Source organism: Ambystoma mexicanum, chromosome 6p (assembly GCF_040938575.1).
Source record: "Ambystoma mexicanum isolate Mex_15411 chromosome 6p, UKY_AmexF1_1, whole genome shotgun sequence".
NCBI lineage: Eukaryota > Metazoa > Chordata > Amphibia > Caudata > Ambystomatidae > Ambystoma > Ambystoma mexicanum.
This window is the reverse complement of record NC_090935.1, coordinates 1,278,461,886-1,278,484,304: the sequence shown is the minus strand read 5'-3', so window position 1 is coordinate 1,278,484,304 and position 22,419 is coordinate 1,278,461,886. Positions and strand designations below refer to the sequence as shown.

Below are 22,419 nucleotides of genomic sequence, written 5' to 3'. Positions count from 1 at the left end.
CCAATGACATTGCTTCATCTACTGCTTATTGGACTCCATTTTGTCGCAAGCTGCATTTGGTAGCTTTGCATTTTGGAAACCATAATTTGCACCTTCACAAGGAAGATCATTAACAATAAGGGTCTATAAAATAACATGGTCTCCTTTCTGCTGCTTGATAAACAATGTCAGTTCACATCCATAATGTAGCCCATTCCCAGGCATATTGGAGGCATGACTTGGAGTCCAGGTGAGATGATTGCTTAACAAGACAGTGAGGGCCACTCTAGCCATAAGTATGCAGAGTACTGCCACCCCGGCCATATATTGATCCCTGCAGATGTGCATTGATCACTGCAACTTGTGGTGCATGTTCTTCTTTATTGAACAAAGGTGTAACCTGCTTTAAATATCTTCTCTGCACTTCTGCTTTGCTCCCTTTCTTGCTTTGGATCTCTCACTCTGTGCCTTACTCACTATCACTTTTCACACCACTCTATAATGGGTCTACTCTTGCCTGCCACTTCTGGCTTTGTCTCCCTGCCTGTTTCTTGTATTCTCCCCAGCCCTTTCACTAAGCCGGGACAGCGTCTTGGCCTTTCAACCCTTTCAAATGAAAGGGGCCTCCAGCCTCAGGGGGGCCTTCAGAAAGTGCCCCCCTGTTTCCAGTCACCAGTCTTGTAACACAGCAATACATTAATTTCTCTATTTTCAGGATGGGGCTTAAAATGTGTGCTTTGCAGCTCTCGCATTACAAACTGTGTTTCCTGGAGCCCTTGCGACCATCACTTCCCACGGGATATACAGATGTGTTATCACCTCATTGAATTCTAACACTGGTTCCTACATATCATCCACTTGCTTACAAAGAAGGGTGTATAGCTCTTCAGTGGAAATTTAGTGTTCATGCTCCCTGCTGACTGGCCATCTTGTGATAATAGGCGGTTATTAACCTTATCTGTGTTGCCATTTTAATATATGCATCCCACGGGTGCCTCAGACTGTCTTCCCTCTAAGCCCCCATGGTTGTCTCGCAAGGATAGCACAGGGGCAATGTGCTCATCTTGGAAGCCAGCTGACGCAGAGCAACCCAGGTTTGATCCGCGTGTCCGTGCTTAGAAACCTGTGGGTATTGAGCACGTTATAAATAATCCATTACAATTACAATTACAAAAAGTTCCATGTAATTTCCCTGACTGAAAACACTGTTCAGTAATTTCTTTCAATGGTATTACTTAGAAATGTTTTGGGGGTCCCCCATACCTCACTTGCCCTCCACTCACACCCTCACCCCAAGCACCTCCCCACCCCCTTTTGCCACTTAACCCAAAAAAAACATATATAATTTCAAAGTATTTTAAAGTAACAGTATAGAAGTAAAGTACTTTGAAGTGTTATTTGTCAGCAAAACCACGGGATAGCGCCAAGAACCATCATGTTGAAATGGGCCCCTACTTATCCTCAGCCGAGCCTAAGAGCAACTCCTTTTACTCCTTCACTTTGACGGTCCCACTGCTTGTCTCTAGCACTCTTATCATGAGTGCCACGTAATCTGTTCCCTCACTCCCCATGGCCCGCATCATTCCCTCCCTCTCTCCTTATCACCACCACTTCCAGACACTTATGATATGATAGTTTATTTATATAAGGCCTATATACAATGTGTTTCAAAGCGCTTCAAGGCAAGGGAACAAGGGAACATACTCTCCCTTGCTTCCCATTGCTCTACTCCTTCTCTCTCTCCCTATTTCTCACACCCCATCAGGCTCTCTTTCCCCCTCAATTTCTCTCTCTTTCTTCTCTGTCCCATTTCTCTTTCCTGTATCACACATTCGCTCTCTCTTCTCCCTCACCCTAACGCTGTTGTCTTCTGCTACAAATGCTTCTCTCTTGTTTTAACCTGCTACCCGTTTTCTCTTCTCCATCTCTCTCCCTCTGTGCTCCCCGCTCCTCTCCCGAATCCCTGCCCCTCTTCCTATCTCTCTAATTGTCCTCTGGCTCCCTTTTGTCTCCCTTTGTTTTTCTTCCCCCTTTCTTGCCTTTTTCTATACAAAATTATTTGTAACAGCTCACAGCTGGATAGTCTGATTTTCCAGTCCATAGGGAGATTTTCAAATGATCTATGGAGATGAAACTGTGGCACGCATTAACACTTGACTGTCCGGATACAATGTGGTCGGGTGGCAACCCTAAGTTTAGAGGAACATGGAACTGCTTTGGGGAAGCACATTTTAGAAAGTAAATGAAGGGTGCAAAGCATGTGCAGCACGCGACTTGTCCAGCGCTTGACTGCCTTAGCCCTTGTAAGGAGTAAAGAACGAGGGCCAGTTACTCACATTCAGGGCCTTCTCAGTGATCATAAGCAAGCAGTGAAAGGAACACATTTAAAAAAAAAAAAAAGCTTGAAATCGCTGTCAGGTCACCATGGACAACCCAAGTCTCACAAATATATACTAAAGCTTACCTAGGGGTGGACTGGTCTATGGGGAACTCTAGAAATTTCTGCACCTTAGGCGTCTTTTGCATGGTATTTTCAAATGTTCCCATAGGAAAAGGGTTGGGCTTGCTAAAATTGTGTAATATGGGGCCACTTAAATTATTTCCAGGGCCTCTTTTGCTTCCCAGTCCACGCCTGAGCTTACCAGATGAGCATATTTGTCTCACGGATTGCAAAAGCTTTGCTGTTATGGTGAGGGTTGTAAAAAATCGAAATCAGCAACAAGCCCAGTGTGCATTATGTGTACAAAAGGGTTGCATACTTGAATAACGTTCACACACATATTTGTCAAATATAGAAATGTGTGCTGAATCTTATGTTCCCAGAATGCACTTAGATTGTATGCAAATGAGAGAGACGCTCGCATTGGTGATGTGTGTCCCTGTCCCCATTCTGAAAGGAAATGCATTTTCAAAATTCGGGCATTTCACTCGCTTGAATGACTTGTTTCTATATTAAGTGAGAATGATGCATTTGCAGACAGCGATTTATTTGCAAACTATGAGAGAGAGAGAGAGAGAGAGAGAGAGAGAGAGAGAGAGAGAGAGAGATTATTTACAAGAAGCAAACTGGATGCAAACAAGTCCACCCGCAACCATAATGAGACCCAACATACATGTTTATAGGCTCTCATAGTGTATTGGTTGGGGCCTAAACCACCTGTGCCCTCTCTACTTGTCACTCTTAGCACTCTTCATGCCGTGCCCATCACTTAGGCCACACACCCTTGTTTCTCCCCCCGCACCCTATTTCTAATCTCACTTAAAGCACTGATTAAAAAAGAAACCTAGTGACCATAGCTAGTAGCACACAAGACAATGCACCTTGGCTCAAGTGAAATAGATGTGACAACAAAGGCATCCGGACTATATATTTCATGATCGGTTTCCGATAGCAGTGACTGCAATTCTTGGATACAGATAGTGTTGCACAGGTGATAAGTGTGCCGGCGCAACAATGAAATACGTACAGATATATGTGAACACACAGGAAACACTATCATTTATTACAGACGGCAACAACATTACCGTCTCCAACAGCGTCAAAACTCTTGGGATCTACCTTGACTCTTCTCTCACTCTAACAAGACAAATCAATGCTATCTCATCTTCCTGCGCCTACACATGCAAACTCATCAACACCAGCAGACCCTACCTGTCAACCAACAACTGCATCACCCTAGCAAGAGCACTGGTACTATCTAAAGTCGATTATTACAACTCCCTGTACTTGGGTACTAGCCAAAAGAACATTAATAAGTTGCAAGTTATCCAGAATAAGGTACTAAGAGCAGCACTGAATATACCCAAACATGAACACATTTCGGATGCCAGACGATCTTGTCAATGGCTCTCCATACCACAGAGGATTGAATATAAAACACTCTCCCTTACTCACAAATGCTTAACCCACCAAGCACCTAGATATCTCAGATAATTTCACACACCACACCGCAGCCCGCCCAACCAGATCTGCCCAATCACACTGCCTAACCATCCCGAGATTCAAGCTCCAAAAAGCAGGCAGCACAAGCTTCCCTGTGCTTGCCACTAAATTGTGGAACTCTCTCCCTATTAATCGCAGATCCGAACCTTCCTTTCATAGATTCAGACACAATGCCAAAAAACTGGATACGGGCCAAAGAAGCCCAGAATTCGAACCTATCATTGTAGTTACTGTAATTAATGCCTGCTTATCCTGCACATTCTCTAACCTTGCAAATGTATGATAACTGTGTATACTATCAGTAACGTTCTTATTATGTCGCAACAACTTTTACTGTCTATCTATGGAACATGTAATCTCTTGGCTACTTCTGTAACCATGCCAAGCGCCTGGATGCCCCCGGGCCAGGCTGCGCTATACAAATAATAAACTAAACTAAACTAAACATATTCTCCAGCAGAAGAGCATGCAAGTGTTTCCATCTTAGGTTAACACCCCACATGGGTTAAGTGAATAAGTGCCCAGTGTACTGGAAATCCTTTAGAGTGTAGCAAGCAGCGAACCAATCGAAGAAGCACGTGCGTTGATGGCATCTGCCCACTTTTTTCAGAGGGCAACGCTGTCCCCACCTGTAAGGAATTAAATAAATGTGGCTCCCAGTTTAAGTAAAGAGTCGCAGGGGTGAAGGTAGACAGTTAGCTATAAGATAACACAAATCCCTTATAGTGAAGCTCTTAAATGTCCCACATGGACAGGCTTTGTGCGCATTCTTCAGTATAAAGGCTGCACACCTTTTGCACTTAACCAGCAATGTTATGGGAACATCTGTTCTCTTGGCAAATGTTTATTTGTCCAGTGCACTTTCCTAAATGGGGAAACACAAATTGAATACAGAATTAGGATACTTCGCTTTAGGAAACAGTTACTTCCTGTGGCGTCACTTACCATAGCGTATGGAAGATCCCCCCCCACACATTTTTTTGAGGACTTCAGCCTTGCTACCATGTGAGTTGCCACATATGTACTAATATGCACGAAAGCTTGCATGTGTATGGGTAAATCAAACAGTCCAGCAGATGTGAATTTCTCCCTGCATCAAATACCCAGTAACGCGTTTTGAGCTTTGAATAAAAGAATCCGAGCTTTGCTGTGGCCTCGCGGCAGTGGTTTTGGTGTAGCCTGGTGGCTGTGCCGTGGACATCGGAACCTGATGATGTGATTCAAATTCAGGTCTAGGCACTGTTATGAGCCCCTGTGCCTTTAAGGCACAAATGCCCAACAGGCACGTGGCCAAAGAAATTGTGTGATGCTTTACGATGCTTTTCACATTGTAAAGATGTGCACTGCAGTGGATATATATAGTGGCGTCACTATGGGGTGCTGAGGGGGCCTGGACCCCTCCTCTGAAATCCTGCCCCCTACCTCAGCTGGGCTACTTTCTCTGCACTGTCTGCAGTGCTGTGTCCGCCAGAACAGCACATACACAGGGCCACAATCAATGCTGCAGCGCAACAAAGAAGAGCTGTTAAGTCACCCTGCAGCCAAGCAAGAGCAGCCCCTCAATGAAACCGCTAATGAGTGGTCATTAGTGAATTAATGGTTTAGTGGCTACATTCAGATGGGAGGGGAGGTGCAACAAATGGGTGTGGTAGTTTGTGTGCACAAAAGATTTTCTGCAGGAGTGCTTCTGACGTCAGGCATTGCCCTTTGATAGGTGGCCCCCCTACTTTAGGCTGTGCCCCCCCTTCTTTTGTCTGTGGCCCCCTCTGTGCCCCTCCTAAATTTGATTCCCTGCGACGCCACTGGATATACGTAAACCAGGGACGTCATTTAGGGGTCGCCAGAGGTCGCAACTGGGTCCTCTGAGGCCTCCTTTGCAAACTCTGTGGTCTCCCTTGCGACCTCTGTAAAAAAAAAAAAAAACATTTTTTTTGCTGTTGTTATGCAGCCTCCTGGTATGTTGCCAGCACCATGTGGCTCTTCACTTCTGAAGTGCTGGCTTTCTTTTTCAGGCCTCTTAAAAAAGAAGAAAAATAAGAACAGGAGTGCCACAAGTCTAACACTTTCAGCACTGGCCCTAAATAAGAAAGAATAGGAATACCAAATAATTTGTCTTTGTGGAATTCTATACAATAATTGCTAGACTCATTAAAGGTTTATTTCAGGCACACTTCAGGGGGTGAGTCACTGATTTAGGCTGTTCTTAAACGCCTCAACTCAGCCTTTCATCCTTTTGAGGTGGATAAATGAGTACCAACACAGGTTGGGTGATATTGGGTGTATATTTTTTCTATAAAGAGCTTAAGCGTAAGTGCCATATAATAACACATCATTATCATTTGGTCCTGGACGTCTGCTTGCATTCACAGTAATTTGGTAATATGGGCCTATACACACTGATCTTAACGATACATTTGGCGATCCATTCTTGTATGAAATGTACCTCACATTATAGTGATATCGTAACCATATGTTTTGTAGTGTAGAATTCTATGTCATGCCACTCCCTGTTATGTCAACGGGTGAAAGGTTGTGTTCCATAGCTTCCCGCGATATCACTTCGGGGTGGGTCAAATGACATCACTTCCTATGATGTCATCAGGGGGGGTCAAGGGTCGTGTGATGTCACTTCCGCTACCCCTGGCATTTTGGTGAAATTACGTCCCTGACGTTAACACAACTGAAAATAAAACTCCGAAATCTACACTTCCGTGGCCTTCTGTGATTTGGTTTCAGCTGGGCTGCCACACAGAAGAACAGTGTGGAAAGTTCGAGAGGCTTCGAATAAACGCCCCTTGTGAAGCACTGCAACACCCCATGGCGTTACCTTCGCAAAGAAAGGATTTCTCACGGGGTAGTTAAAGAACAGAGCCAAACATAGGTTCAAACTAGAGGGCTTGGGCTGTGGTTCTCAGACGTCAGAAAGGGACTGGTGATATTATTATTATTTTTTTTTTTTCCAGAGCACACAGGCCGTGCATTTCCAATTCAAGCACATGGCTCGGTGCCTGCCCCTCGTCAGTCAGCCAGACTGCGGCGCAGTGATATCGCATGCATATGTTTGTGTAACTTTGAACGTGTGTACCAAGTCATGCAATGTCAAAGAGAGGCTATTTGCGGCACTGGTAAATATATCCATCTGCTGCACAGCAGTAGTAAAATGTAGCATGAAGAAGTTGCTACGCAGTAAGGCCCCCGGGGCTAAAACTGGAGCATATCTAGTAGGTGCTGAAAGACAAACTGCACATTACTTATTGCGTGTCTACGGCGGGAATGCGTGACTGCGCCGAATGGAATGGCCCCTGAGATTGCGTCCGGGGTGATTTGTAGAGGCTCGCGCGCCAGCTGTGACTGGATGTTGCCAAACCCTGTGTAGAGGCGCGTTGCTGTGAGCCGTCCCGAGCGAGGCCTGCTGCATTTAGGTGCGGTTTTAGAGCTGCGCAACACCTGTCACGGCCCGCTTGTTTATTTTGCGATAAGGTTGCATTCTTCAGTCTTATATTCAAAATTCCCTGCCAGCAGCTGCGCGAGTGCCGACCTGCGCATTTTATGGTTCCCACAAAAACAGTCCCCTGCGACCGGAAGTGCGATCCGCGGGTCACTCAAGAGGTGGGAACAGTGTAACTGGAGCCCCAGGAGTTTCAAATGGAAACGCACCCAAACGGAAGACCCATGTGGGTACCCACTTGCGGGCGATTTCAAACTCTCGCAACCTGGACAATATTGCTAAGTTGTGGGTGTGGATAGTCGCCCCAAGGGAAACGTAGAGTAAATGAAAATGGCGGCTCTGCAGCAGACCTTCCTTCCATTAATGCTCTGAAGAGAAGAAAATATATATATATATATATATATATATATATATATATATATATATATATATATATATATATATATATATATATATATATATATATTTATATATATATATATTATTTAGTTCACTTGTGTATGTTATGAGGGACATTTTTAAGCACAACACAATTGCCTCGTTTGTAAACTATAGACGCAGGGCTTGCTGAGCAACCGTGACTGCTTCTCATTGGGTATCATTGGTGTGCAAACAATTGTTGCAGAGGGCCGTCGCTCACATCTTTTGCTTTGAAAAAGACCTAATTACAAATGTATTTATGTATTCATTTATTTAATTAATTAATTATGGACACATTTATAAAGCGCACAAAGCCCAGAGGCAGCTAGGCGCTGTGAGGTACGTAAGGATATGGTTACAGGTTTACAGAGCTTAGATAGCAATCGTGTTGTTGCATATTACACCTTGAACAATATATTTACATCAGTTTCAATACAAAATTCAGATAGTCTTTACAAGTTGTACAAGTTTACATATTGTTGCAATTCCTCAATCTGTCATACACTAGGCTAAGGAACTAGGTTACTATTGCAGGAGGTCAGATCTGAAGAGTAAAGTTTTAAGTTTTTTTTTCTGAATGACCAAAGGGAGGTGTCCTTTCTCAGTTGATGAGGGAGGGCATTCCACAATTTAGTACCTAGTGCTGGGAAAATAACCTGATAACTTGTCTAAGTAAGCTTTCTACAGCCACCAGTGACACCCTAGCATTTTTGTACATTGCTCATTAAATCCAATCTTATAAAGCCATCAGAAAAAAAAGCTAGCCCGAGCCTTTTCATTTCTACAAGGCTGTGCTTCTTTGAAAACCACTGATGCATTTCGAGACTTTTTTGTGTTTGAGGTAGACAGAAGGAGCACTGTTTCGGCCTATCCACCTTTGCATCCCAAAACCCTCCGTGCAGATTAATTGTCGTTCTATTGGACGTGCACATCCTCCAATAGGATGGCAATGGCCTGTCACCCAGCGTGGTTGGCAACCCATCCCGCCTCAGCCCCATTGATAGCTCCCATTGCCCTGGGAGGTTCCCACGTTGATGTGCAGCTCTGCTTAATGAAGTGTGCCAGAGTTTTTGTTGAAGTGCGTGCACCAGTTTGTCAGGAGCGGTTATAAATTGTTGCCAGCTCTTTCTTGGCTGTGCCCTGGCATGAATGAGTGGATCTGTTTCTGTTGTGTTTGTGCTTGCCACCATCGAGTCAAACAGCTGATGGCAGAGTCTGTGGAAAGAAGGGTGCCTCTGGGCTGAACAGGAGCCTCTCTGTGCCAGGATACGTTGAGGGCGCGCGGAAAGGATGCTCGGCACTCCAATATCTCTGAATGCAGACAGTGCTTCATGTAAGCATGTTTTAAACACGTTTTTACGTGCAGCGAAACTCAATAAACTCCAACAAACGGTAGCCAAAAAGCCAAAGCCTTTCATAGGTGGTAGAGCGTTTAACATATATCTACCAACTGTGGAGCCCAAGCATTATTAACGAACTTTCTCATAATCTTTTCTTGGTTTTTCTTGCACTTTACCTTGAGAACCTCGCTCCACAGCCTATAACCAGATTGGCACTTTTACGGATCCCATTGCCATCGTGTCCACCCCTTTCCTCTCTGAATTGGAAAGTCTACCTGTCTTCTCGCCTATCTAAGGACTTCTATTTTGTTGCGTAATGGATGCCATTTTTAGCAAGGAACTATATAGGCTCCTGGTAAAATGGAATGACTTGCAGGTTTTAGCTGTGTGGTTCTATGTCTTCCGAGCCCCCAGATAACTCAAGCACTGATTGCAAGCTCCACGCGTTACACACACATCCATTTATTGAGGAAACTGACAAATAGGAAAGATGCCTGTTTGAAGTGTTTATTGCAGGATAGGCCAACACTAATGCTTTCTAAAGCAAGAGCTAGAATGTCATTTGATTGCGCTTGACAGCTTAGTATGAGCCATTTATTCCATTTTCTACATAAAAATACAATATTCAAAACACTGCACAGTGCAAGAATCTATTATGCATTTATTCACCCGAACCGCGGGTGAAATTCCAAGACTGAACAATGTTTTGTGACAATGAATAAAACATACATGTATATCTTTATCAAAGATCTTCCAACATACCATGTCTAGCGGTGCCCAGATACAATCTAAAAAGAGCCGGAGTCTCTAGCTTCCCGGTATTAGCCACCCAGCTTTGGAACACTCTCCCTCAGAATATTCAGTCTATTCAAACTTTTGACAAATTCAGAAACCATGTTATCACATGGATACTCAACAAAACATAAAATAACAGCTCTTGATACCACTATCCGCTAGATTGTCTGCACAACTAGTATATGTCATACTTCCTATATTACTGCTATGACCTATGTATAATTTGTATAATGTTTAATATGTATATATGTACCATTGTAATCTTCCTTTAATGTTCAAACTGTATTCATTTACACAAATGCCTATTCTATGCCTGTAACCATTACTTTCCTCTAGCGCCCAATTACCTCCGGGTCAGGTGCGCTATATAAATAAATAAAACAAACAAACAAACAAAGAGATTCAATGACATTTCTTTCCCTTGCTTTGTATATAATAAAAAGATGTAATGTGGTCCTCTGCCCACTTTTTGTTCCATCCTCCCAATGCAAGGCTAATGTCACAGGGCCTCATTACAAGGTCCCCGGTTGGCAAAAATGGCAGAAAAATTGCCAGTAATGCCGGTTCCAGCATTTTTATCAATTTGGGGCAACCAGAGTTTGCCGGTGGGGGCTCTGATTTACAAGCAGGCCTGACCTGTCGTAGATCAGGGCCCTACCGGCAAAGAAATGCTGGAATCACCGGCACCGTTAGTACCAGTGCCGGCCATTCAAGCAATCCCATCCCATGGAGTCCTTTGGGACTCCATGGAATGGGAAGTTACTGCCGTCTCTGCTGTCTGTAATATCCCGGTAGTACCAGGGAATCAGGCGGCGGAGACAGCAGGGGCAGTTTCCCGGTATCCTGTGGGAATTACCAGTGGGATACTGGGAAACTTGTAATGAGCCCCAAAGCCTTGGAAAATAAGCATTTCTCTATTGACTGTTTCACTGCACACAAGATACATACCCCCACAGCTTGATTGTTGGAAGATCGGTCCCTCGTGGTGGGTATTTGGTAGGATTGGCTGCAAACAACAGGATACAACTTCCTACTTTCTTTTTTCCATCACTATGCCCATCAACTATTTATTAAAACATCCACATTTAATATTTCATTTCAGTACAAGTTGCAGCAACATCCAGAATCTCTGCCCTCTTTCTGCCCCTGCTTCTTATTGCTGGTTTAACTATTCCGCGAATAGAAAGAGCCAGTGATCTTTTGAGTGGTTCAAGGCCCCAGAAACATTTAGACTTTTCCAGAAATTTGACCAGACAGTTTCAAGGTCACTAAGGGGTAACAAGTTAGGGCAATGAGGCATGTTAAACGTTTGTTTCTATTTCCAGCGCTTCTGCCCTAGATATATGAAATCAGTTAAAACCATTCTTGGACTTCGGGGTGGTCTTGGAGAGCAAGCGAGGATACGGTGAAGGACTCCATTGATTTGGTTAGAGGCTGGCACACACTCTCAAAAATGGCTTACAAACATTTGTGGGTCACAGAACCTTTAGATCAGTGACCCGCATATATTTGCAAATCACTTTTAAGGATGATCCCTGGCCTTACGTTTTACCATGCAAAATCATAGGGCATCCATGAGTTCTTACATACTACCATTTATGGAAAATCAAAATCCATGTGCTTCAAATACGCATTGAGCACATAGTAATTTTTGGCATTCTTTGAGTTTTTCTGCTAATTCCTTTCTTTATATATATTCAATGAAAACACGTCGCTAAAGGTACTTTGTGGTTAAGTTATGGAACGTTATGGTTGCAGAATAAAACAATGAAAAACATTTGTCAGTTATGGTAAATTATGTATCCATAACTCGCGCCCCCATCATGCACTGCTCAGAGTAGCACCCAGGACATCAAAGATGACATCACAAATGATATCATTGCTGAACGGTGCCAGTTATAAGCAACCCAAAAACTGCTCTTCCTATGGGAAAGCCAAATTAGCCATAACCAGAGGATCACTGTTGCTGGTATATATATAAATATATATAACTTACTTACCCCACTGGGCCTGTGCAAAGCAATTCTGGAAACTCAGATCATTGTAATGTTAACCAGGTATTTGTTATGTGAGTATCACATGTTTTTTTTCAGTACCATTTCTGTACCATTATCAGCATTATCCTTTCCTTAGAGTCACTACGCATTCTCCCCTGCCTCCTCCTTTCAACCAACCGTGTTTTCTAGATCCCTGCAGCCTTTCCTCTGCGGAAGCTCTGATTTGGGGCCTATACTCTAAGTGATTTATGTAATTAGCCTGGAGAAAAGATGACAAGAACATGTTTTACCTATCTTGTACTAATCTCCAGGGGAGAGATGTCCACTTCTGATTGGTTAATGAAGCCCAGAGAATCACCAGAGATTTGGATAAAGGTTCACATCTCTCAACAACACCTGCCAGCAAGAATATGTAACTAATGTCCTTTTTATTATATTACGTAAGCCTCAACAATAGAGCAAAACTAGCTTGCCTCATGTTGCAAGCAGTGCAAACCCTCACTGACTATGGCCCATTGGCTGCACTGTCTTCTGCAGGAGCAACCTGAAAGTCTATTTTTTAATGAACTATGTGATGACTGTAAGTACAAGCAAGCAGTGACAAAGCCAACCAGCTTGAAATGGATAAGGGGCCTCAAACCCCTGCAACGTCAATGTAATCCCGTATATGGCGGAACGCCCGCCGCAGGACTCCAGAAGGGAACCGCCAAACCAGGTTCAGCCCTACAGCCATTAACTGAAATGGAAAAGTCAGAACGACAGCACTGTTCTTTTTCTACAGTGTTCTATCAATTCCTTTGTCAAAGGTAGTGAACATCCACATCCCCTAACTCGTTGGGCGGGGCATAATAGTGGTATAGGCCTTCATGTCAGCAGCTGTAAACACAGCGACCTGAAGCCTGGATCTCATCTGCATCATGTGGAAATTGAATCATCTGCCTCGAGCAATCAGAACCCAGACAATCATCCCGACCACAAGTGGCAAAACAAATACGAAGAGAAATACACAACAGCGTGCACAAAACAGAACAAATCATAACATAATCACACACACCCAGCTGGAAATATAAATCATTCAATGGGCCTCATTACGAGTTTGGAGGTAGCCATGCCGTTTTTAGCGGCATGGCTACCCCCAAACTCGGGTCCCGAAAAATGGGAATTACCAGGTCATTACGACCTTTGCGGGACCAGTATATCCCATTTGCGTGACCCAGACCGGAACGTCCCCATTCCCATTTGAGCCCCCATAGTGCTCAATGGGAATGGGGAGGATGCTAACAAAGTTTCCCGTTAATGACGGGACCGTTGTTAGCATCCTGTTCTGCTAGCGGGTGCCGCTCTGCACGTCTGGTCTGACCAGGTGTACAGGGCGGCCCCACGAGCAGAACCTGTAATGAGGCGGTGAGGCAATAACGGCGCTGGTAGCACTACTGGCGCCGTTGTTGCCTTACCACCAGGGTCGTAATGAGGCCCAATTACTTTTAAGTACAGAAACTGGTGGATGGAGAAGCTCCACTGAAAGACATGACAGCTCAGGCCTTGCTCTGTGTAAAGAGCAAGGCCTTACCTGAACTAGCCATCTTCTTTGGTTGTATGTGGTACACCCCTCTGTGCCCCCATTTTCCCCGTTCTTCTGTTCGCAGACCCAAGGTAATAGACAATTTCAGCTAGCCGCAAAAGGAGCTGCACAGGAACAGCGGCGCACAGCGGAATGTAATGGCTGCTTCTCTGTGGTGCTGCGGATGAATCGGCACACTGCCAGGCTCCCGCTTGAGCCTAAGCAATTTCTCATTCATTTTGAAACAATAACATCACGGCAGGAAAATGAGACCACTCTGGTATTTGTATAAACAAAATCCCCATCAGTTAAAAAGACAATAGAAGAAAGTATATTACCTGTCATAACCGATTGATCAATGGGGACTTTGCAGGAGTTTTTTCCTTGAACCGCCAGGATTGACACAACGGCTTTGGGTGTATTTCCTGTACTGAACTCTGTTCATATTCTCCTCTTATCCAAATGGAGAGATGAGTCGATTTTTATTTACAGCACTTTAATTTCCACAGTCCTATTATTATGCTTGTAAAGATAACCCCATTGATTGCAGAAAAATCACTAGAATGAAAAGAGGGTATCTAGTATATCCATCGAAAGTCTATCCATCGAATGCAATAGCATCGAGGGGTTTGCAACAAAAAATATGCATCGAATGCATGTTTTTGAGGAATAAAAGGTTAATTCTTTTGGTGGGTTTTAAAGGGTAAAAAACAGGGGGTTGGGAGGGGGACCCCCCATTAAAAAAAAATGCATTTGATGCAAAATTTCTCGTTGCAAAAAATGTGATGGAAATGTCTCCCTCCATGCAAAAAATTCGATGGATAGAGCATTAACCTGAAAAGAGTGCATGGGAGCATTTTGTTTTGAAATGTGTTAAAGGCCAAGTGGTGATTATTAATCAGGAATGTTTCTCTTTCTTGTTTCAGCACCACCAAAGTTTACAAGAACTCCTGATGACCAAACAGGGGTGTCAGGGGGGGTTGCATCATTCATTTGCCAAGCCACAGGAGATCCACGTCCAAAAATTGTCTGGAACAAAAAGGGCAAGAAAGTCAGCAACCAGAGATTTGAGGTATTAGGTCCATTGTTCTGTTCCTCCGAAAATATACTATTATCTGTAATCATATATGCATGCACGTGTGTGGTTATTGTATTGTTTGTGTATCTCTTTGATGTGTTCACCTTTTTCTTTTTCACACAAAGGGGTTTCTTGAGAATTATGTTCTTCAAATGCGGCCTGAATCAGGAAAGTTTTTCAAAATTTCTGGGCCATGTTATTATAGTTTTTTTTTTGGTATGTCTCTTAATCCACACATAGATATTGCTAGGCAAATGGCACAGAGCCATTTATAAATGCTTATGTAAATCAGGGCCTAATCTCATAAACGCAACTCTTGGATAATGCAGTTATTCTGCTCATCACACAATTCTGCCTGTACATTTTAGAAGATTTACCCTTTCTTACTGCAAACAGAGCAAGATCTTTCATGTTTAATATGGTAATTCTTCATAATAAAAAGAAAGATAATTTAATTATCTGCATGCATCCTTGCAAGTTGTAACCTCGGACATTGGCCCTCCACTCACATGGAATCACCAGAAAGGGGATATCCTGGTGGCTAAACCGACTCTTATCAATGTCATGCATTCAGACTCTCAGTGTTGGAAATGTTTGAAGCATTTGTTTATCTTTATCTTGGTGGTGCCCAGTGGCACCCCCAGTGTCCCCTACTTAAGTTCGAACAATTTACAGAACCCCTGCACTTTTTCAGATATTTCTTTTCTGTTATGGAGTATAAATATTTAAGGATGGAATTAACCATCAAGAAGATGGACGAATATCCTGCATGGAGATGTTAGACTCCTTGCAGCCAATTATATCACTTCTTATACTTTCATTTATTTACTTATTTCACTTGTCCACATCATAAGAAACCTCTCATAAATGCCCTTAGTAGAAACATATGCAAACATATTTGCTTGTATGTGGTATTTAAAAAAAAATGGAACTGCACAAGACATTATTATTATAACAATTCAATGAATATGATTGCAACTCAACTATAGATCTAACATATTACCTCTGTAAGTCCCGAATAACCCAACATCATACCCAGCTGGCATATTGAATTCTTACATCTGCCTTTCTCTGCACCTCACATTGTACTACCCTGTCTTGCTTCTTAAAAAGGGATCCCATTTTCCCCAATAAGTGGTGTGTTTGAGGAAGGCATCATTCAGAATCATTAACTGCAAACAATAATAAAATGTTTTTCTGCCAACAATGTACACTTTATATTGCCCTCATAAATGAACCTGAGAGATTTTACCTTTAATTATGCAAAACACTATAATTAGTTCACCCTTTATCCGTAATAATAAATGTGTATGACATATAGTTTCCCTTATTTGGTATGTTAAGTATTCCCATTAAACCCTGCTTTCATCATTTTCTTCCCTCACAATAGTAGAGTTTTTTCTGTAGGTGGATAACTGATTTCTGCATTGTTGTTTGCGTGAAATCATCTTCAAAAATGATTGGAGATTTTACTTTCATTTATGCAATTATACAAGACACTACGATTTGTGAACTGAATACCCATTTGCCTTCCAAATCTGCAATACCCACCACTTCAGTAGCCATGGCCTAAATATTTAGATGAAGGCTAAAAGAAATGTATTACTTATTAAATGTGATCAAAGCAACACACAACATGATTCTTGCATTTTCAAGGCCTCTTTTCAGCTTTAATACCCTTCATTTTTAAAATTATTTCACCACGGTTTTACATCGTCCTTTCTCTTGAGCTACTAAAGTCAGTACTACATTGATCACTTTTCATTTAAACTTTAGTCATAGCCATGATTCTTTCTTTTCCTATTCTCATTTCATCTTGGTTTTATTCTTGCCTTCAGATAGTGTATATTAGTTTATTTTAGTTTAGTTTATTATTTGATAATGCGCTCCAAACTCTGGGGTAGCCGGGCGCAGCGGTACCAAGAACATTTAAGCTTAGTTACATACATTAGTTACAGTACATGATTATTACAGTATTTGCAGTACATATATACAAGATGTGGGTACATAGCATAACAAAGAAGGCAAGAGAGATAGTCTATAGTACAGGTTTCAGGAGACTCATGATAGTTCTGTGTAGAAGTCCAGGATTAAATGAGGGGGAGCAGTTTAATGGGCATCATTAGTCCAGAGCCAGGTTATGACGTTACATCTGAATCTAGAGTAGGGCTGATCAACTCTCAATGAAGTAGGAAGTGCATTGTAGGCACGTGCAGCTCTGACAGAGAAGCTAGCTCCACCCACTTTTGTTAATCTAAATCTGGGAGTTTTTAGTGAGAGATGGTTAGAGGCTCTGGTGTGGTGACTGGAGGATCTTCTAGTCAGTCTGGCAGAGATATATGGGGGCGCAGTATTGTTCAGTCCTTTGTAATTGAGGGATACCATTTTGAAGAGTATTCTATCACAAATGTATAACCAGTGGTGGTCTTTCCTGATATCAGATATATGCTCTCTACGGGGTATGTCCAGGGGTATTGTTCAGTCCTTTGTAATTGAGGGATACCATTTTGAGGAGTATTCTATCACAAATGTATAACCAGTGGTGGTCTTTCCTGATATCAGATATATGCTCTCTACGGGGTATGTCCAGGGCTGCTCTAAGGGCATTATTCTGCAATATTTGCATTTTGCTTATGATAGTTTTGCTGGCGCCTGAATATAGGGCGTTGCAATAGTCCAGTTTAGACATTATTAAAGCATTGGCTAGTGTGATACAGTTGGTTTTAGAGAGGTAGAGTCTACAGCCCCTGATCAATTTACAGGTATAGGCTGTAGAGGAAGCCATAGAGCTGATTTGTTTTTTGAGAGATAGTGTGGAATTAAGGTAGAAACCAAGTGTTTTTACCTCGGTTACCACCTTGATTACATTACCATCAATATTAAAGGCAGTGTAACTGGGGCTAAGTTTTTTAAGGTTGGAATCAGAACCCAGGATCAGGATCTCAGATTTGTTTTCATTCAGGAAGAGGCCATGAGAGGCCATCCATGCCTGAATGATGAGGTATATCTTATTTACTAGAGCTGTGTCTTCGACAAAGTTGCCAGATAGTGGTATGAGGATCTGCGTGTCATCCGCATATTTATTATAAATTACCCCCAATCTGTCAAGTTTGTCGAAGAGTGGCTTAGTGAAGATATTGTACATTGTCGGCGAGACACATGAACCTTGTGGGGCACCACAGGTGATTTGTATTGGGTCCGCTGAGGCTAAGGGGGAGAACACCCTCATCGTACGGTTAGCTAGGAAGGATTGTACCCAGGCTATAGCTTCACTTGAGAAATGGGCAGGAGATGCTAGATGCTTGTATAACACTGCATGGTCCACCAGGTCGAAGGCCGCCGATATGTCGAGGAGGAGGAGCATAGCTGTTTTACCTTTATTCTTCAACTCGTCGATTTGTGTCTTGAGGTCAATTAAGGCAGTTTCAGTACCGTGTTGTGGTCTGAATCCAGATTGGCATGATCCTAGTAGTTGGTTCTTCTCCAGATGGTTTTGGATCTGGAGGTAGGCTACTCTGTCAATGATTTTAAGGTGGAATGGGACCCTAGAAATGGGCCTATAATTAGTTGGGATAGCCAGGTCGAGGGTCTGTTTTTTAAAGAGAGGCAGTACCCAGGATTCTTTATGGTTAGTAGGGACAATACTTGCGTTAAAGGAGGCATTCATTAGTTTAGAGATGAAGGGTGCTAAGTCTCTAGTTGCGTCCTTAATAACTTGTGCCAGGCAGCTGTCGCCCTGGCAGTTCGAGTGTTTCAGAGATAATATGACCTTTTCTGTTTCCAGTATGGATATATTGGTGAACCTGAATGGTTTGCTGCTACTTGGTGTATCTATACTTGGTATATCTGTCAGAGGGGTGGTATGTATTCCTGTGGACCTCAAAGAGACTTTCTTCTTCGAAATTTTGGACTGTAGAGTTATTATTTTATTTGCTAAGGTATTTTGGATGCTAGTGCACCATTGTTTGTCCTTCGGGACGTTATCAGTGGGAGCAATCGGATTTGCCATTTCCCGGAGGATGGTAAGGAGTTCTTTGGAGTTAGAGTTAGCTTTAATGATTCTATCATTAAATGTGTTCTTTTTAGTTTGGATTATTTCTTTCTTGTATTTGTTCGCAAGGTTAACAAATAGAGTTTTGTTCTCAGCAGTTGGTGAGTGCCTCCAGATTGCTTGGAGTCGTTTTTAGATCCGTAGTTCTTTGAGATGGGGAGTGAACCGTGAATTAAGGTGTGTTTCTTGTTTACTTTTACATACTTTGACTGAGGCAATGGTATCCAAAGATTTGGACATAGTATTGTTGAATGTCTTAACTAGCGTATTTGGGTCAGAGTTATTAGCGCTAGCAGAGAGAGCTGGTAGGAGGAGAGGGAGAAGTTTTTCAATAGTAATTTCTTTTTTGCTTCTAGTTAGAAGAGGTGGTGCAATTTCACGAGTAACTGATTTTAGAAGTTCTATACTGGATGAGAAACAAATAAGATGGTGGTCGGACCAGGTTTGTGGGGTAATATTAGAAATGGTAGTGGAGAAATTCAGATTAACTATCCAGTCGGCTGGAGCGTCCTTTTATATGTGTAGGCGCTAAGACTTTTTGGGTCAGGCCATGTTCGGCTAAGATCGTTTGGATAGATTGGGCCTGTTTGTCCTCAGCATCGTTGAATCCCAAGTTAAAGTCGCCTAATAATAGGAGCTGAGTGGAATCTTTGATGTTGTTAGTGAGGAGGCTGGAGAGGTATTTTTCGAAGTTACCTAGGGGACCTGGTGGTCTGTACACTAGCAGAATAGTTAGTGTACTATTATTGGAAATGGGTAGTTTAGCTGATAGTAGCTCACATGATTTAATTTCTGGCAGTGGGGTAAGTCTTAATGCTAACTTAGTTTTAGCAATGATGGCCAGACCACCTCCTCTAGAGTTGGGCCTGTCGACTCTGAGTATATTGTAGTTGTCTGGTATGGCAATCGTAAGTGTGACACTTGCAGCATCGCCGAGTCTCAGTGACAGCCAGAAAGTCTAGACCATCCATAGCGAGTATGTCAGCTATTTCAGTATTATGCGCTATGAGGGTACTCGCATTGATAAGGGCACCTGAAAACGTGTTTTTTTTATTTCTTTCTTGGACGGTTCTTGGGTTGAGGTGCTTGGATCTCTTTTGGTTGTGGAGTGAGTAAGTCTGAGTTTTTAGCAGTCTTTCAGCAACTGTGGCAGGTGGGTTATGGTCAGTGGCAGTTAGAGTGGGTGTGAAGACCAAAGGTCTAGTTCTTTTGTTTTTGAGATCATAAAGTCGTGGCAACCTAGCTATAAGTTGAGTATTTCTCTCCTGCAGGTTGCAAGGTGTGGAGTTAGTGCAGGCCATTATTGTGGTGGTTATTTGAGTAGCCCAGAGTAGGCAACAGAATGTGTATGTAAGATGAGTCTTAGTGGTGAGCATGTTAGTTATTATGTGGTCACACCTAAGTTATATAAAAGGTGCTGCGTAAATGCTAGATGTGGTTACTAGGCATATGTATCATTAATACTAACATGTCAAAAGCTCTGTGGCAGCCTGATGCTGAAATAAGTTGCAAAGATATGGTCTGGCATGCGGTTTTCACTAGTGCAATTAACGCAGACTGCAGTGTACTAGCTTAAAAAACAAAGGCTAGTGATGGGTGAGACAGGACAGGTGAATACAGATAACACGGCTAGAATGGTCTACGTTGACATGGTTACTCTCGGATGAGTCTGGCAGAGGCCTATGCTGATGGGTGGATATCATGGAAGGGCACTTCCATATGGGCGGGAACAATTACAATAGTAATCAATAGAACAATAACCAGGCGACTCAGAGGTCTATAATACCTTAAATAGAGGTAGGCATATTGCTATAGTACATATGGTGGTTATCTAGGGCCGTAGACAGTAATATGTACAACATAGATGCAGTTACAATACAGTTGTAGTTACAATGCCTGTCAACTTAGCGTAGACAGAGTCGGCAGAGGTTGTAGTCAACAAGATCTTTTAACAATGGTACCTTCTCCAGAGTAATGACATAGAGGAGATATGATTATGTGTCTAGTGGGTTTGTTCCCATAAAATGATGGTATTATGCAGGTGAAATAGGTATCAGCGTGCAGCGTCTTAGGCTAGGTATGCTAAATGCAGGCTGTAATGGATCACACACATACTGAATATGCCTTAGACTTGGTGCCAAGCAAGGATGCAAGCGAAGTTATTTGCAGTAACAATCATAGTAGGGACGGTACAATTGCCGACTAGCGAGAATGCAATTTATGCAGACTGATAGAAGAGTGTTCAATAGAGGTAGCAAGCTATGAGAACCGGTAGGGAGGGCAGTCATTAAGGCAGTATCTGGAAGTGCGGGGTGTAGGAGCACGTAGAGGTCCTCGGTGCACCTTGGGATATGAATAATCAATATTTTGCTGCTAGAGTCAGGTAATAAGCAATTGGGTCTCCACTGCGGAAACGCTACGGAAGCAAATGTCTTACTCAGGAACTTGCTTTGTGGACATGCACGTCAGGAGGAGACAGATTACTCACAAGTACTCACGGAGGCTGTAGGAAAACAGTTATAGAGACTGGCCGAGGCTCAAGACAGCTCCGGACAGGCCCAGGACAGGCGCCTTTAGTGGAGCCTTCCGTGGGGGTGCCGGCTTACGCCTGCTCGTCCACCCTATTGTGAGTTAAGGCTAGGCATTTCATTTTATAAGGAAGGATTGTACTTTACTTTCAACAGAACGTTGAGCTCATCTCAAGCTTCTCACCCGGCACTGCTAGCGCAGCTCTTGCGAGAGGCATCCTGCTTCCTGGAGGAGGCGGGTTCACTCCGTGCCACGTGACTCATCACGTGACTAGCCTGAACGCATTTAACGGGACACGAAGCACCCTTGCGGCGTTAAGCCCGTCGGGGTAAAGGGTGCTGACTGTTGTGCGGCTGTTTGGCGGCGTTGGCAAGACGATAAGACGCTGAAACCAACATAGATTGAGCCGCATAGAATTGCGCCCAAATTTAAAAGGGAAGACAGAAAATAATTAGTGGTGACTGCGGGCAATTAGCCTTTGATCCACTACAAGAAACAACGGTGTGGGAGGTACACACAGGAGAAAGCCCCTGTAATTGGCACCCAAAAACACAACTTTCCAAAAAAAAAAAAAAAAAAGAAAATAAATAAATAAAAATAATCAACGACCACGACAAGTACATATAAGCCGCAAAGCAGTAACTAAAAATCACATACAAGAGAAAACATACCCCACAGTGCTGGAACAGGCAAGAAAGTGTGTATTACTAAACCCCACTCCTCGAATGACACGCTATGATAAGGCATTTGTAATGATATGATATGATATGATATGATATGATATGATAATGCATTTGTAATGCGCCTATACACAAGTGTTTCAAGGCGCGACGAGGCAGGGAGGGGGGAACAAGAGGTAGACAGACAACGATCCTACTAGGCCAGGTGTCATTCAGATCGTGCAAGTGCAGGGGTAGGGGGAAGGGAGAGGTGGGAAGTACAGTACAAGGTAAGTAGAATAAATAAATAAAAGGGCCAGCTGGTGGCAAGTGCAAGGTAAGTGCAGAACAAGTGCTGGGAATGGGGGGCTGTAGGGATACAGAGACAGTCCCGCAGTGCAGGGGTTGCCAGGGAGGCAGTGCAAGTGGAGAGTGGCTGGGCCCAGGACCGAGGTCGGTGAGAGTGGCCCAGTTGCAGATTCAGTGCAGTTTCAGCGAATAATTAGCAGGGGAGAGGGAGAGAGAAAGCAGAAGCAAAGAGGAAGGTTTTGAGGTGCTTCTGGAACCGGAGATGGTTCTCCTCAAGTTTCAGGGGGTCAGGAAGGTTGTTCCAGCCCCT

General features: G+C 43.1%; 1 protein-coding gene across 22 annotated transcripts in view; it reads left to right on the top strand.

Moving 5' to 3' along the window:
- PTPRD (protein tyrosine phosphatase receptor type D) overlaps positions 1 to 22,419 on the top strand; it is a 4,803,934-nt gene that overhangs the window by 4,103,280 nt on the left and 678,235 nt on the right. For all 22 annotated transcript variants that reach the window (XM_069625937.1, XM_069625939.1, XM_069625938.1 and 19 more), the window contains one exon: positions 14,410 to 14,555. In XM_069625937.1, coding sequence (XP_069482038.1) covers positions 14,410 to 14,555 — 146 coding nt within the window. The remainder of the gene's footprint in view (positions 1 to 14,409; positions 14,556 to 22,419) is intronic.